Source organism: Argopecten irradians, chromosome 5 (assembly GCF_041381155.1).
Source record: "Argopecten irradians isolate NY chromosome 5, Ai_NY, whole genome shotgun sequence".
Lineage (NCBI taxonomy): Eukaryota > Metazoa > Mollusca > Bivalvia > Pectinida > Pectinidae > Argopecten > Argopecten irradians.
Genome location: NC_091138.1, coordinates 25480242 through 25497816, shown reverse-complemented (window position 1 = coordinate 25497816; position 17575 = coordinate 25480242). Strand labels below are relative to the sequence as shown.

The window sequence follows — 17575 nt, the reverse complement described above, 5'->3', positions numbered from 1 at the left end:
CTAACAGCGAGATACTAATTACAAATTCTCTACTAATCACTACAACTCGTAATTCATATTCATTTGGCTGTAAAACGCAGAGAAGACCTTGGATAACTATAAAACGTAGAGAAGATTTAGATGAAGTTCTTCATTTTCCGCATATTAAATGTCTTATGACAATTATGAAAAGTCTGCATCACATGGATGTTGTGCGAATTGTAAATAAATGATTCCGGGGCAGTATTTTTCACAGCCTCTGTATGAGGAGGTGTTTTGGCACGGCTATCAGTGTATTTTGAGATCATGGTTAGCTAACCACTGGGAGTACTGCCATCTGGCCAACTTGCTCAAGAATTAGAGAGTGAAGAAAGCAGAAAAAAATGATGTATATTCATTTGGCTGAACTGTGTGTTGCTGTGCACATCTACCGGCCATTAATAAAAGCGTTTCAGACATTGAATACCCATCTTCATGAAGTCTGCTTTTCCTGCTGATTGATTGTATATAGTTAAGTAAACAACTAACAGACATTGTGTTTCTCACCTGTCAGTAACAGCCCTATAGCTTCCCCTTTCATCCTCTGGTGCAGGCCTCCTACATCTATAGACCTCCTAACAAAAAACATGAGGTGTATTCAAGAATTTATTAACCTGATAAAAGACAATATTAACCATATCAGAATTTCAGGAACTTTGACACAATCATGTTTGAAAAACTGATTTTTGGCAGAAGTTGGATAAATATATAATTTTCATGCATTTTATGGTTTCTTCATGTTGTTCAGAATATTGATTCAATTTTCCTTCTTTTTTTGTCTTAACAGAATTTGTACCTGGTGCAGTTCATGGAAGTAGCGACCCACGGCTCCTAGGATCCCCAATGTTCATCAAAGAACCTGAAGCATATTACTACATAGTGAAAAATCGACCAATCGACATTCATTGTAAAGCAGTAAATGCGGTACAGATAAAATTTCGATGTGCGGGAGTGGATCAAGATCACGAAATAACAGAGGAATATTTTGATTCAAATGGGGGGGGGGGGGGGGGGGGGGGGGGAGGAATATTTTGATTCAACATTAAATAAAAAAGTGGTTTCTAGTCGATTGGAAGTGACACGGGATGAAGTTAAAGATTATTTTGGAGAAGGAGGATTTTGGTGCGAGTGTTACGCAACCAAAAGCCTTCTGGATACTAGTAATGGAAAGAAAATTAAAAGCAGAAGAGGACTTGTGGAAATAGCAAGTAAGTAAAAATTTAAAGAACTTTAACAAATAGCTGGCAAGTAAGAAGAAGTTAGTTTTGTAATTTGCCTGTAATTTGGATCACATCAACCTACTTTCCAAGGGAGGTAACTGTATTCGAAGGAGTGGTAACATGAATATTGATGATTCAGTAAAGTTAATATAAATATCTCAACAAGGAGGTAATCGGTTTCTCCTCTATTAAGCATTATGGTAGAAATAACAAAGTCAAGCTTAGCCGATTCTTATTGAATTACGTAAGATCAATATTATTCTTATTGAATTACGTAAGATCAATATTCGGCCTTTCATGAAGTTGTAGGATTGAATTAACAGCTGCAGATATTGAACATAACCAGTACAAACCTAAAACACATTGCAGGTTTTATAAATGGATTTTATTGATACGTACAGACTGACCTTTCGTGATAGGACCCGCTTCTCGGGTGATGCGGGGTATAAAATTGTGGACACCACCATTACGAATATGACTCGATGATGACACTGATCCAAATAGACCCATATCACACGGAATGTAATAATATCAAACACATTGGTTTGTTCACGATCTGTTTAATTTACTTCTGCTGTTTTTACAAAGGCCATCTATTGTTAAATGGGGGAAGGATAACAAACATGGTGAGAACAATAGATGGATGGTCCTCAATTAAGCAATTAATTTTCCTCGTAGAATCAAGAGAAATACAATAAGGTTGTTATGTGTTTTTATGACCTGATCACAACTGACATGGTGGCCATTATAGTTATATATAGAGGTATTAGTATAATTGATAAACAGACATTGTGTCATAAGAACATTGATAGGTAGATATTCAGTGGTCGTCATGGTTACACTTAATGACTCCATGTTGATTTATATGGAGGGAAATATGATGGATTGCTCATGTCATTGCTTGTACCTGTCGCCATGTTGGCTGTAAGGACAGCTCCGTAGGGGTCATCTGAGGTCAGTGGACGCTCTGCCATGTAGTGGTCAGTTTATGGGAGGTATATATCACAGAGGACCACCATGTATACTTATTCATCAAACATCCTAATTTTTTTGCTGACCACCTTAATCTTCGTAAACATTATATCAACTTCACTTTTTCTCCTAACTTGTTTTGGCTTTATAAATCCTTGTTTGACCAATTCAGACATACGCAGTCACGTTGGCAGAATACAAACAATAAATTTTACCCCCCCCCCAAAAAAAACACTGAAAAATTTAGATGCTACAACTGCACAGAAACTCATTCTCCTGTCCTTCTATATCTCTTCTGTATGATACATAGAGAAACATTATTGACTTCTGACTTATATGAAAAGAAAACATGTTAATCTTGCCACGGCTAATCATGTTGTAGACAGCTAATCATTTTGAGGCCCATAAGGTCAAGGATGTTGGATATCTCGGCTATCTTGAGCGACCAGGGTTAAACTGTAAAAAGAAGTTGTTGGATAATTAATCAAAGTCAAATTTTTCTGCCCCTCAAAATTCTTATCTTGTCAGTTGAATATGGTTCTGATCATTCTGGGGGTATTGAGGCCGCTGACAACAGCTTCGGCTACATGGGCAGTTTGTGAGAGATAGCCCCGCTATGTATAAAACTCAACAGTGGATAGTTTTGACAACATTTAAGTTTATATCTGTCAAGGGTATCTTCACTCCAACAAACATTCTACATTTATCAACATATCTGATATGTTTTTTATTTGACCTCCAGAATAACCTTTTGAACTATCGTGACAACTGCAACCTTTGGCTTTATTACAGTGTCGGATCTGTTAATTAAAATTACACTTCAGTTCATTTATGTATCGATTTATCTCATATGATTTATCTCATATGAGTTACTTAATAAAAAAAGGAAATCATGGATTTTTCTGAAATTCATAACAGAAATCAATTTCCTGTTTTTCCTCTTCACTACTTCTGTATACAGGGATACAGGGTAATGCTATAACCTTCAGTCCAAGCTTGATCTAATGCTGATTCTGATACATAAACAAGGATCGAGAGATCGTGGTAGTAAAAAAATATGAAGGATGTAGTTAGCTGGAGGGTCGCTGTGCCATGAAAAAAGTAGTATTTTATACATGAAAAAAGATAGTATTTTATAGAGAGTGTATATATTTTCCTTGTAAAACATTCTGACTACCTGGAAAGGTCTAAGATGACTGTTCTTGGGAGGAAAGGGGTCGTGGATTTATGATATTTGTGATCCCTAGGCCCCCTAAGTAGAAAGGTTTAGGTACAGACAGGATATTCCTCCATCTGTTAGATATGATTATAAAATTTCTTATACAGAGCCATAATACTACATCAGAGCGCTAACTCTCATATGATACGGCAGTTTGAACGCTTTTTTTGGTGTAAGATACAGAAAAAATCATGTCATTTACTTTGATAAGGAAAATCTGGAAGGTTGAAAGACAAAATGTATAAATCATTTTCTGTTTGGGAGGGGTCGAAAAGGAGAGTTTGAAGAGGAATCAATCATTACTTCAGGGGCACAGAAACGGGGAAATCAAGGAAAAAAGCGGAAAGAATTTTATCTGCAATGGATTTTATTGTTTTGTTAATGAACTGAATCAATACATCATTAAAGTTTAGCTGTCACGGCAATACAGCGTTATTATCACGAACATTTCACAGTAAAGTGCTGCTTGTAAACAGCTAAAAAGTTTATAATGGGATGAATACGACAAGTGATCGAAGGTTTCTAGTTTATGGCTAACTTTGAATACCAAGATTTCACATATCAAACTCACTCCCGATGTTAAACCTACAAATTTACTAAAACTTAATGTCGGACTGTGCATCAGCTGTATAAAACTTAATTAATCAAGTTAACATGTCACCGATAAAACTTTAACGAAAAATCTAGATTTATTGATCTTAAGTGGAAAGAAATCCTCCTTAATTCTAGACTTGAGACTGAGCTGTTTCCCTAGTAGGTACTCAATAGCATGTTAGGTGATGCCAAGGCCTTGATATAACCATGTATTATAGCAATCGGCAGTGGTGGAGTAATGGGCTGGTTGTGTTATGGCCAGGAATAAAAGGTGAAGTCGACTATCAGAGAGTCAATTCTTTGTCTGAAGCAATAACTAATAATAGATCTCTACTACAGCGCTATACTTTGAATCATTCTAATTTTTTAAAAGGAATTTGTTTTTACTTAAATTTTACCTTTAAAATGAATAGCACATAGTATTAATTGAAATTTTTACAGAAAGATTTGAAGGCAAAATGTAAAAGTACATAATTTCTGTCTGTAGTAATAAAGAATGCAATAAAATGATGTAGTTTTAAAGTATTCAATTTTATATTATATAACTGGAATTAGATATATTTATCATAAATGTTAATTTCACTTTACAAGGAAGTAAAATCAGTGCCCTAAGGCATCTCTCACTGCCTAACCTACAAACATATAACTGTCCCTTTTAGACCTTAACTGTGAAAATTGAAACTGGGGATATTGTGTCAATTAAGAATTAGATAAATAGTATTCAGCTTTCCTGACAAGCAATTAAAATCCCAGTTAAAATATCATTAAAATTCCACAGCGTGGAACATTTTGATGGAGGTCATAGTTATATTGTGTGTGTGATGTCTATGTAGCACAATTCCTGAAACTTTATAGTCGCCTTGACCCACGACACAAACACGACTCCATCACCAAACCGTTCAGGGTGAAAAAAGAAGGCTATTTCATGTTTAGGAGAGATATTTTGTTGTTCTAGAGCAAAGTATAAAAGATAGAAATATAAATCTCCTTTATGAATGAAAAAGCTGGATTTCCGACTGCTGTTTTGATATCGGAGACACAAGAGACTTTGTTATACTGGGATGTGTACATAATTGGGCCTTTGTAGGGTTTGGCCGCATACAATACAAGTATGGATGTTTTACAAATACTTCCAGGATCAAATATATGTATCATTAATTCATGCATCATGTAAATAAAATATAAGAAATTACAATTTAGAATTCAAAATATTTGAATTTTTTGAAACTGTACTATGTTTTACTAAGTACACAAGAGGCAAATAAATATTGGACTCCCAGAAATGGTCCTTCAGTTTGTCTAGTATATATATGTAGCCTTACAGACAGTTCCACAGAAAGTTTTAACAGATGCTTGCTGCTAATCCACCACAAATCTAGGCTTGGGCTAAAATGAAAGTAATTGAGACACATTTACAGATAAAGAGGGCGTACAGTCTTGTCAGAATTACGTCATCCTCATACATGTGATTGTGTCCGAGTTAAATTTCAGGATTAATTTTAAACCCAACACGATTAAAATTCCACACTTTTTCTCTCCAATTCTTTCATTTCAAATAACATGCACCTGTTCAAGTTGATAGAAATTAAAAGCGAATGACTTCCAATTATGTCATATCTTGATCACGACTAAATTTGGGAAAGATGTGATACATTGTGAAAGGCGAGGTCAAAGCATAAAGCCTTGGTTGTATGGAGTGTGTAGAGTCTGTAAACTGTAATCTTTAGAGGGGGGTTAGTCTTTGATAACTGTACCTCTGTCAATATTTAACAGAGAAATCTATCATATAGCTTTATATAGTCTTTAGAGAGAACAGATTTTAACAAAAATAAATGTTCATTCACAAGATGGGTGCTTACAGATAAAATATTATGTTTGTGTAGATCAATATTTGCATAAGGGTGAGCAATTTATCGCAGGCTGTGTAGGGAAGAGTTTCATTATAGGGGATGTTAATCGGCGCTTCACACCTGATTCAATATTGATTCGGCAGAAATTGATTATATATCTGGTAATATTTACAATCACCTAGAAAATAACAAACATTGAATATTGACGAGTTTGGGAGGAGGAAAAACTGAATACTTAAATACTAAATACCTGTTTCACGGTAAAATCATACTGTTGATTTTTACCCCCACATCCGATTGGGAATAAACTCATAATATAACAATATTCCATAATCACAAATGTTCTTAGGTAACATGTGCACTTTATGCCCCCAAAGTTGTTTGTAACAGTTTCAGTTCTTTTTAGCACTTTTTGATATGTTATAGTTTTTAGAATTCTCTGAGAAATATTTCTAGATTATTATTTTACCATTGCAGTGATGAGGAGATGGTTCGAACACCAGCCCATGTCCATACGAGCTGCCCTGGACACTGATGCTCAACTCACCTGTCTGCCACCAGATGGAAAACCATTACCAGAGGTAATATCCACATCAGGTTTTGAAATGTTACATCAAAAAAAATTTGGGTTAATTTTTCTTACAAATTGTTCTTTCTTTGATAAACTTTACACTAAATATAACCGTACAAAAATATGATTTTCATCTAGTTGATTAACATACCGATGATTCCTTGAGCTAATAATTCTATGGATTCATCGAGTATCAAACTTAGTCCCATAGTGCACTTGCACTACTCAGAATCCATCTGGTATCATGCCTGTAGACTTGGCTCTACTATCCAGAGATGCACAATTACTTTTAGAGACTGAAATCTACAGAAGTACAGAGTTTTAGTTTAGAATTGTCAATTTATCCTACCGACACATCAGGTGATATTAGAGCTGTTCATTGGTCTTTGTGGTGGTGTCCATGGCAACATATTTGATTTCATTTCCAGTTATTTATGACATGCGGGTGAAATTGTATTTGTCGGTTCTTAGACATCAAAATTTACTGCGTCTCTTTATTACCAGCGCACATTTCATTTATAATTTAATATTCATTTTTTATGCATTTGTCAATTTAAGCACCCTACTTAAATGGTTGGATGAATGGCTATAAAAACTAATTATAATTTTTGACGCATAATCGGACAGCGTGGTGAGAGGGTGTATAGAGAAATAGGATAAGTAAGATGGACATATTTACTTAGTGTGGAGTGATCTGTCCTGGATTTGTTACCTGAGGTTAAAAGCCAGGTAGATAAATAAGCTATGAGAGAAGGAGAGTGTTGGTAGAGAACTGGACAAGACTCCACACAAAGTAAACAGCGGGTATACTTCATACCCCGCTATTCTCAGCTGTAATTGAATTCATAAGAGCAAAAATACGAAAGTTGGCTTTGAATTCTGTCACAACTGCGTGAAGGTATACCAGTGATACCTGTAATTAGGATAGGAGAACTCGGATCAAGTTCCCTCTCATTCCTACAGCAGATGTGACTCTCTCTACGACAAGGTGTTCACTTCGCACGCTATACTCAACCACTCTTCACCATTCAATGTTTCCTCTTCTCAAATGTTGAAAATTCTACAGCTCTTAAAACAGATTTTTGTAATTTGATTGCCAGAGTTCTAAGATTAAAAAAAGGATTTTTGAATTTAAATTGCTGCTGTTTTTGTCAATAAATGTTTTTTAGGCAAGCAGTTTTGTCGCAGATGACTAAAACTTTTGTGACTCATCTGGATATTGGTAGGTTGTAAGCTGGGGGAGAAGGGTGTTGGGATGTCTGTAGGGCTGGTAGGCAAGGGAAATTATGTAAGTTATATTGTCAATTATTGGATTAGATAAATCCCACAGAAACGAACATACTTCAGTGTGAGCATTCCTGTATGACTAATAACGGGACTCGCATCAATCAACGACACATACAATGTCAATATGGTACATTGTTGTCGGGCATAAAAATTTCAGTTGAAAGAAAATTTATCTTTTGTGTGGATATTATTCAAGACAAGAATATATTGTCTTACCATGACATCATCAGATTGACAGAAATTGAACTTACGAGGTGGGCATCTAGAAATTAAAACCAATACATCATACCGCACTGCAGATTTACGTGAAATGAGATTTCATCAGATGTATGTAATATCTGAGTCTAATACCAGAAAGCAAACTATAGTTCTCAAGATACCCAGACATAAAAACTGGAAATGAAAAATGTAATCAAGCATGTACAGAACATTCCTCAAACGGCAAGCTATCAATATAGAAATCTCGCGATTATTATTGATGATCATTCAAACACCTTGCAATTTCAAGCGTTTGGAAAAGTGCAGGAGCTGGCTAAAAGGAAATCCAAGTTCTATATAAGGTGGGCAGTGTTACTTAATTGGTTTCGTTGCACATGGCAATATGAAAGTTTTTGCTGGTTTTGAGAAAGATTTTGATATTTGTATTTGTTGGTGTGATATTGGAATGACCTTTGATGAAGTCTAAAAGTTGTGATTAGTACATATCGACTGCGATACATAATTACGGAGGGAGTGGACTAGCCCTATGCTTCAATACACCCAGCTACATAATTAGGCAGCGGTACTACCCCAGAACAGTATTACTGGGTTTGCGTGTCTCGTGGTAATTACTTTACTTCCAGGCATTTAAACATAATTGTACATAACAAATTTTTGACAAACTTTTGATAATTGGAATCATAAACTTTAAATGATATTGGGTTTGGAGAAAATGACCTGACATTTCACATAATGACTCTTGGGGTGACTGGAGAAATGGGCATCCGACCAAACGCTGGCTTATCAATGAAAGGAATCATAACAAAGCTAAGACGGAAAGAGAGGTTTTTGTGACAACCATTCAATCTTACAATGTAAACTTTTTCTACCTTTCGGCAATGAAAAAAACGTGGAATGATGAGTATATTGGAGTGTGCACTTGATTGCATAATATATGTGGTTTAAGGTGAATTTTAGAACCACTTATAATTGATATAGACTTGGGCTGACAAATACAAAGCAATCACTGTTGACTAAGATCGGAAAGGACCTGTCATTCCGAGGGACTAGATGGTTATCGCGACCTGTCTATTTCTCCGAGTTCGTTAATACGCTTTTGTCAAAGACAGATCCAATTCTACCTTGAAATTATCATAATTTCATTGAAATTTTATAGTTTGTTATAAGAGTTATTTTATCAGTCTCCATTCACTGTTGAAATGAACAGCAGTTAAGGGCGAAACTTACAGATTAAATGCCTTACACACTTCTATAGGTAATGTCAAATTTGTTCTCCAAATACAGGTGCATGTCTTTGAAGTTTTGTTTAGCTTTTACGAAATTGAATGTGGAATGGTTATGGAAATAAATCAATCTCGGGGCATATTTTTAAAGGTCTTTTGCAGCCTTATCAGAGTTTTATGAAGACCTAAAGATATTTGATTACAGATTTCTGAAAGTATTTCTACGTTTTATTGGAATGTTTACCGTCTCTGCACAGTGGTTTCCCCTCCAGATGAAATGTACACGGACTCCATTAAATTCTCTGTTTTTGAAATGGAAGGAAAATTGAGCCTCTTTCTGATGGAAGTGATAAGGCTTTTCTACATTTTTTGGCGTGTAAAATTAAACCAAACGCAAAACTAAATCTTAACAAAATCAAGCTTAGTGTTTTTAGATTTATGTTAAAATATTTCTGTATCATTGGTAGATATCTGAAGGCAGACAGAAAGGAATTGTATATCATCAAAATAAATCGATAAATATTATGTTTCTTAACAAAAGCGAAATTCAAATACATATTTTGAATTTCCTGATAATCTTCATTAGATCTGTTTTGGGTATATGGTAGGACTACTGGAAGGCCACATGATAGAAAAATCCCAGGGAATTACTGTTTGGTAGGTAGTAGCATTTAGTACTATTTTTTGATAAGGTCGAGTGCATATATCGGAACTTAATACTTTTTTTATCACGTTGGTCACATCTCGATATGTCAACACTAAGTCATTATGAAGGTGCTATATGTGTATCTACCTATGTTTGAGGGAGGGGGTAATGGCTCTGGGCTCAATTGGCCACGATTGTTGAATGGAACACCTGCATAAATGGACAATACGATTAATCTGGTACAACTATCATGTTTTTGGAGGTATTCGTTTCACCCAACACAACATTGCTAAAAACAATGTCCATTATAGGTAGAAAAGGTCCATTGTGTGTAAATCACTCACTTAGAACACCCAAGATGAGATTCCTATCCGCCTAATAATGTATACTATTGAGTTATTTCAATTTATGGCTCTGTTAAAATCATGTTGATATCATTACACGCTCAAACATTCTATGGCCGAATTGATTGGTATTAAATAAAAACTTGTGATTAGGAGCGAAGTACAGGGTTTAGGGTATACACAAACTTGTCAAAAGGGCTGGCAAGGTCAGCCGTGTCTAGAGCTACTTGTCTTCATATATAGACCTTAGACAGACTTGACCAAGCATTAGTTTGTGTTGGTCTTTGTGTGATTCCAGACCATCTATTAACCTCCGTGTTACGTTACAATTTAGTGTCGTCCTGTTCAGAGCGCCTGTATTAACTGACATATAGCAATCTCATTGTGAATCACAAACTGATTGTCACTTCCGTTTCAAATTCCAATTTTTTTTTGTTGAGGTTATAAGTTAACAAAAGTTACATATAAAGAGCTCATGACGTAAAGGGTTACCCTCAAAGACGTGCTGGCGAAACAGATACTAATGTGATCCTTACATGTGGTTATGCATCGTTGACTTTCTGTTGTGTCAATGACGAGATGGACATGTAGGAGTGTCGGCTTTTGTTTCACATAGTAGAACACCTACCAAAATTATGGCTCATAACTTGACATGCACAAAAATCACACCCTGTCCTGGTGGTGTATCACTAGTGTTGAAGATTATCGACAAGCCCCTTTGTGGTTGTAGAACACACCAAGATGTCTGTTTTGCTCTGTACATTTTTAAGTGATCAATTAAATAATTATTTTTGAATAGAAGGAAGAAATAGTAAGAATACAAAAGACTATATAAGGTCATTTCAAGGCTTAATTTTCAAGATTGGCATCAGTATCGGAAGAGTGCCAAATACTTTATGTCATTTAAAAAATTAACCTTTAACTGGAAATACTTGGGGTTTAGGGTCAGCTGAAAAGAAAAGTCTGGACTCGATCTTTTCGTTAAAAAAGCACTGTTTGGCTAAACTCATGTTTTATGAGTTTTCCTGAAATCTAAAAGTACAGGTGTCCATATAATTCTAAATGATGTTACAGAAATCAATGGCATTTGTTCTCAAATCAAAGTTAATTAAGAAAAAATTATTCTTGAGGCTTCCCAATCAAGGATATCTCTACATAAATGACCAGAGTTATTTCCCTTTGTATTTTGTCTTTCTCACTATGTAGAATAAGATAGACAAAATTAAAATTGTTTTGTATTTAATATGTTATCATACAAAAAATATGTCGTAATACATATTACAAACGTGGATCCCTTTTCTTATCAAATGTAACATTTGTTGTTTCAGGTGTTCTGGCTCAAAAATGGAGAAGAAATTGACATTCGAAAAACCAACAATATCATATCAAGTGAAGGAAATTTACTGTTTCCGCAAGTTCGTATTTCTGATACAGGAAACTACACATGTGGAGCTCGAAACGTCGTTGCTAAGCGTCTCAGCCAATCAGCTGTCTTAACTGTTTATGGTAAGTATCGATAGGTAGATTTCACAGATGACCAGATCTGTATTTCAGTGATGTGCTCGCTCTTGTAAAAATTCATCAGATGGAGCAGTGTCTACACGGTGAGTAAATACCAGATGAAAAATTGAAATGGAGCTGATAAAAATTTCATTTATTAATAGGTTTTTCAGTATTTTTGTGAGTGATCTTATCTATAGTGACTGTGTGTAGCTGAGGATGGAGGGATGGAATAACAAGCAGATAACAATATCATAGCCCATTTACTTAATTGTATGTATATAATCCATCGCCACATCCACGGCCATTCTCATGTCCATTAACTGAGAACAATCCATTTATATGGTTAATGATGCCGTTTGAAATTTGATTCAAGTCCTATTTATGTTTTCTGTTATTATGTTTGTGATATTGACAATGTTTACCTCGTAACCATGACACTATGTACTGTGAAGGCTATCACTTGGTCAGTGGTCCTGTAAGGACTAAACTGAATCTCCTCTATTATAACTCGGATGTCACTTTTGGGCAGGTGTGTTTTGTAACAGCGCTAATTACAGGTATCAACGGGAAGTCAGTATACATAGAGATAAGACTACAGATACTCAACCAGCATCACTCTGACTGAAAACGTAGAACTTAAAGTTTTCATCAGTAAAGATTACATGTATTTATTTGTCATTCCAAAGTTAGATAAAGTGATAGTTTATCATCAGGAAGACCTTGATTTAAGTGCTCTCTTCATTGATTCCTCAGTAATTTCCTTAAGTGCCTGTTATATATTGTTTTTAATAAAATTAAAATAAAAGACTATTCATTTAGATGCCAAAAGGGGGTACATCTGGGTTCACAGGTAAGATTTAAAAAAAAAAGCAAAAATCTTTTAATTGCTGCTTTGAATGTTTAGCAAATCTTTGATATAACCTTGATAAAAGATATAAACATACTTGGAACATGTTTAAATTATTAATAGACATTTTAAAAGTCTTCATTGGAGGTAGAATATTAAGGATTTATGAGTGCACCCTGACCTAGGGTAATCAATTAGTGTATTTCAGTACATATTTCAACAGGGTAGAAAAGATGTTTCCTCTCCTTTGGTGGTACAGCTGAGCATCTGACTGATATTTTATTAATGGCTTTTGTTATTGGAAAAGTGAGAGGAGGTTCTCAGCATATCCCACTACATTTTCCACATACCCTTGAGTTATGTGGTGTTGAAAGTCAGGCCAGTTGAAATTCAAAGATAAAACCATGAGAAAATTGTCCCGTTCCACCTGTGCATTTTTTGGTAATGGGCAGCTTCCATGGAAGAAAAAATGAATGGGTCCCACTAATGAAAACTTCATGTTACAAACTGACTGTTATAGCCTTCTGTGGTCAGTTGGAATTAAACATGATGGCCAGAAACATGTTGACCACCAGTGATGGTCAAACACACATGGAGTAAGTTACAAATTTCTACACATCTGGTACTAAATCAAATAAACTTGTTGTATTTTTTATGGTTTAGAGTTCACTAACTTCAATAAGTAGATATTTGATATAAATCTGTTATTTTATCAATTATTTTATTGTAAGTCTAACAGTGAATGTTTACTTATTGTGGTTAAGGAAGGGAGATAATATTCAACAATCTAAGGGAGATAATCATACATTGCATTTATTTAAGGTTCTTGGAAGCTACCTGGTAATTAAAGGAAATTCATTGATAGTTGTTAAAAAAAAACAAAAAACAGAAGAAGAAAAAATACAGAACGAAGTTGATAAAAGATAGAGAGGAAGAGGAAAGTATGACGTTTTATTGTTTGGATAATTGATGCGTTAACTTACAATCATTGGAATGACTCCAGGCACATAAACTCTATGTCATGTCCAAGATGATCGTGAAAATGTTCTGTATATTCTTTTATAGATTGGATATTATGTTTAAAGGTTTTTATAAGCGATGCGTTAATGAGTTTGGGACGACATCTGACAACCGACAAGATTGATTTGGTCGATCTTGTACATCCATGACATAAATGACTGTAGCTTATTGTTGAGTTTTTTTTAACACTGTTTTATTGTTTCATGGTCCTGTGATCAAAGAGAGAGAATGGGGAAGCGTTTTATACTTGTATGATCTGGTATTGTGATTAAAACTCTCTGATGGTTTACAAACCGACACATCTCCATGAAATCTGATCAAAGATGACCTTGACATCTTTTCTGATATTTAAAAAAAATTGTATATATATCAGCATGCATGCTTAATTGTACCAGAGATGTTAAATGAATTAATATCAATATACATTATGTTTTGATTACCTTGTGTAATTCTGTGAAGTGACGTTATGTTGTAATTAGGTTGTGTAATTCTGTGAAGTGACAAGGACTTTCCTGTCAATCTGTGGTAGTCAGAGATTTATATCCTGATAAAGGTACATCGTTATATAACTTAGTAATGATTCATTTTTACTTTTGATATCTAAGATAAATAATCATAGCTATAATTAGGGTTAAATGTTTGAGCAGATGTGGATAAGAAATTTACGACTCTCCAGCACATCTTACTGGTGTCTGTTTTAAAAATGCGGTTTTTTTTATTGTCGTTTATACATTGGTGGAAATGTTAATGCAGTGATACAAGAGCATGGGGTCCATTTCAGGTCTCTCATAAGTGAGGAAAAAAACCTAATGATATACTTCAATGCGAATTATGTAATGCATTTGAAGCGTGATGACTTTTACAACTTGAAGTATGCTCCATACCAAATCACATAAATAATTCTTCATCATAACGGTAATGATGTCCCTAATGACTTTGGATTCTGTCGGAATTGGTCCCTGAAGGGGTGTGATATAAATGTAACACAGGTACAAACCCCTGGTAAGGGTTTTATTCCCTGTCTGAACCTCAACGGCCTGTTATTATTGTAATCTATAAAAGGACTGGAAAGGGCAAAGGTCAAATAAAGTACTTTTCATTGTGAAATTCTTCAGAGTTTTTTCCCCAAGATTTTTCTTGCCATCAGTATACCAAAAAAAAAGACACCTAGCTATGATTTTTGGATAGGTATAACTTACGACCACAGTGTCAGGTTTACACAGTTTCAGTTTGAATTTGTTTACTGGTTTAAGTCATATTACTGATCATTAACAGAGCTTACTGACAGACCATGTCTGGTACAGTTCTTCATCGTTACACACCTTCCCCGGGCCGAAATGTTAGGCTCACAACAGATTGCCCGTCCCAATCACTGCCTAATCAAGCGGAACCACTGTCGGGAGATGTGCAGCAAGATCAAATAGTCTAAAAAATTTAAATTCAATTAGCTGGTTAAAATGTTTTGCAAGGAGTGGATGTCAGACCAGAGGGTGATTGAGTTTCAGGTCAGATTCATTATGACAAGAGATTCATGCCTCTGATATGAAGAGTATTTTGGTACAATCTGTATGTACATATGTGGGATGGATACTAACATGGTGTTACAGTGATTTGGTGGAAATTCCTTTACAATTACCTATCACTGTTAACAAATCATATAAATCCATTAAAGTTTGATAATCCATTAAAAGTTTTGCCTAGTTCATTAGTTAGTGGCTTATTAAAATTTAATCAAAGTCATTAAAACCTTAATGATTTAAATTTCAGTGAATGGCAGCTGGTCAACATGGAGTCAATGGTCATCCTGTTCTGTCAAATGTGGTCGTGGCAACCAGAAGCGTTACCGAGCATGCACAAATCCTACCCCCTTAAATGGGGGTGCCCCCTGTGTCGGGGAGACCAGCCAGAAAACAGAATGTACCCCTATTTGTCCAGGTAAGTCTCCGGCTGTGCTGACATGTCCTCTCATCATCTCTTCACTTTCTCTCTATCCATTTCAAGTTTTGTTTGACAAGGAGGAAATATGTGCCCTCGAGATGTTTGGTAATGTAATAGGTTTTAGTCTGTACTCAATGCCAGTTAGTTTACATGCTGTTTGAGATATTGCCTACAAACCAATTTCTTTGAAAGTTTTTTCGTGTTTGTCAAGGAAACATTACCATTAAATTTGATGAAGTAGTTTTAGGTACGGATACAAAAAACTACCTTTTCGTTGATTTGTTTTCTCTTTTTCATTTGATCATCTTTCAGATAAAAGCTAGTTTCTTTCTGTATTAAACACATGTCAGATTTCACCACATAAATTACTCCAGACAAGTTACTCAAGAGACACTTAAGTAGGCTCCATACTGGTTATTGGAAACATGCTCAGAAGGAAAGGCCAGCACTCAGTTAGAAATGGTTTGTGGTACTAGTACACAGTCACAGTTGTGGTATAGTAAAGTACTGCACCCTCAAAATGGGCGACTATTTTAGGGTTCGTTGACATCTTGACCCAGTGGTAGGGCCCCGGGAGCCAGAGGGGTGAGTTAATAGTGTGTTGTATTACATATCCAGTAGAACAGGGCTCTGTTGTCTAGACTATTCTTAATTCCCTGGAGCCAAATTCATTCCCTCTATAATTACAACTTATTCAATAAAAAACAGAGAGCAGAAACAACTCTCCCATGAGTCGAGGAGATCAGGAATGTACAAACATAAGTCATGTGATTTGTTGTTAGAAGTAGCGAAACATAATGTTGTTAGGTTCTTTTGCCATCCCTTCCCAAATTATTAACATTCCACGATGTTTTATAGTGATCCTTGGGAAATCAGACAGTTATTTAAATAACTCATTTTTGACATAAAGCTAGAGTGTATGGCATGATGTAACCGAAATCTAGAACTAAAATAATTGATGTAAATAGTCATTTCATATGACAAGTGATATAAATAAATCTTTGGAACAGGTTCATTATCAGGAGAAGAATGGTTAAACAAACCCAAACCATCATTCTGTAAGAGGCTTCCATACTAATAATATCACATGATACAAGATTGATATTGGAGTTTGGTATTACCCAATGCATCTTATGGAAGATGTAATGAGGAAATGGAGGTCCATCCGGAGAAAGATATTACTGAAAATTACTGCAAATCTTTTTTGACATTTCTGCAAAAAATGTTTTATTGTTGATGAATATGATTATGGTGAAAAATTGCTATGGCCATCTGACTATCGTTCTCATAGTTAACCCTACTCGAGTCTTAGTGACCATGACAATTATAGGACCTCCAGCTATGTGAAATCTGGATCAATTAAATGTTTGGTAGTAATGGTGGGGATACCATAATGTGTTCATGAATCAGGTTCCATTAGATGTTTGGAAAGTGTTTGCATCATTTGTTGTTATTAGCATATTATTTCCATGAATCTAGATCAATTTGATGTTTGACATCACAATGAGTTTGTGGCGTTTGATAACCTTATTGCAGTATGATGACTTATGACTTCATTAAAGTTCCTTTGTTTGACTAAGATGCTGTCCTGTGCCGATAATGGTCTGTTGGTTTATAACAATCATACATCATCTAGCTTACAGCAGTGAACTTATTCAGTTGGTAGTGTTGGTCAGGGATGGCTTTAGGATTAGATAAGTTATGATGGACAGTCTTTTTATAATCATAGTTAATTTTAAGGTCTATTTTAATATCCATAATTCCTTGTTTTCCCAAAACGTGATGGTGATGATCTTACTGTCCCACCTTGACATCATTTATACCAGATCTTTCTGTCCCACCTTGACATCATTTATACCAGATCTTACTGTCCCACATTGACATCATTTATACCAGATCTTACTGTCCCACATTGACATCATTTCACTATACATATCTGATCTTACTAATCATCCCTAAAACTTCCATTTAATATCATTTCATTGTTAACAACATCACTGACATTCAAACTATAAATTTTGAGAACACTGAGCTTGTATTTGTTTTAAATATTTATAATAAAAGTGAGTGTCAGTAATAGGTTTGTTAAGAAACTCCAGGTGCA

General features: G+C 35.1%; 1 protein-coding gene across 1 annotated transcript in view; it reads left to right on the top strand.

The window, feature by feature from the left end:
• LOC138323341 (netrin receptor UNC5C-like) overlaps positions 1 to 17575 on the top strand; it is an 86517-nt gene that overhangs the window by 40288 nt on the left and 28654 nt on the right. The window contains exons 2-6 of the mRNA XM_069267894.1: positions 806 to 1015; positions 1062 to 1226; positions 6351 to 6454; positions 11492 to 11669; positions 15301 to 15468. Coding sequence (XP_069123995.1) covers positions 806 to 1015; positions 1062 to 1226; positions 6351 to 6454; positions 11492 to 11669; positions 15301 to 15468 — 825 coding nt within the window. The remainder of the gene's footprint in view (positions 1 to 805; positions 1016 to 1061; positions 1227 to 6350; positions 6455 to 11491; positions 11670 to 15300; positions 15469 to 17575) is intronic.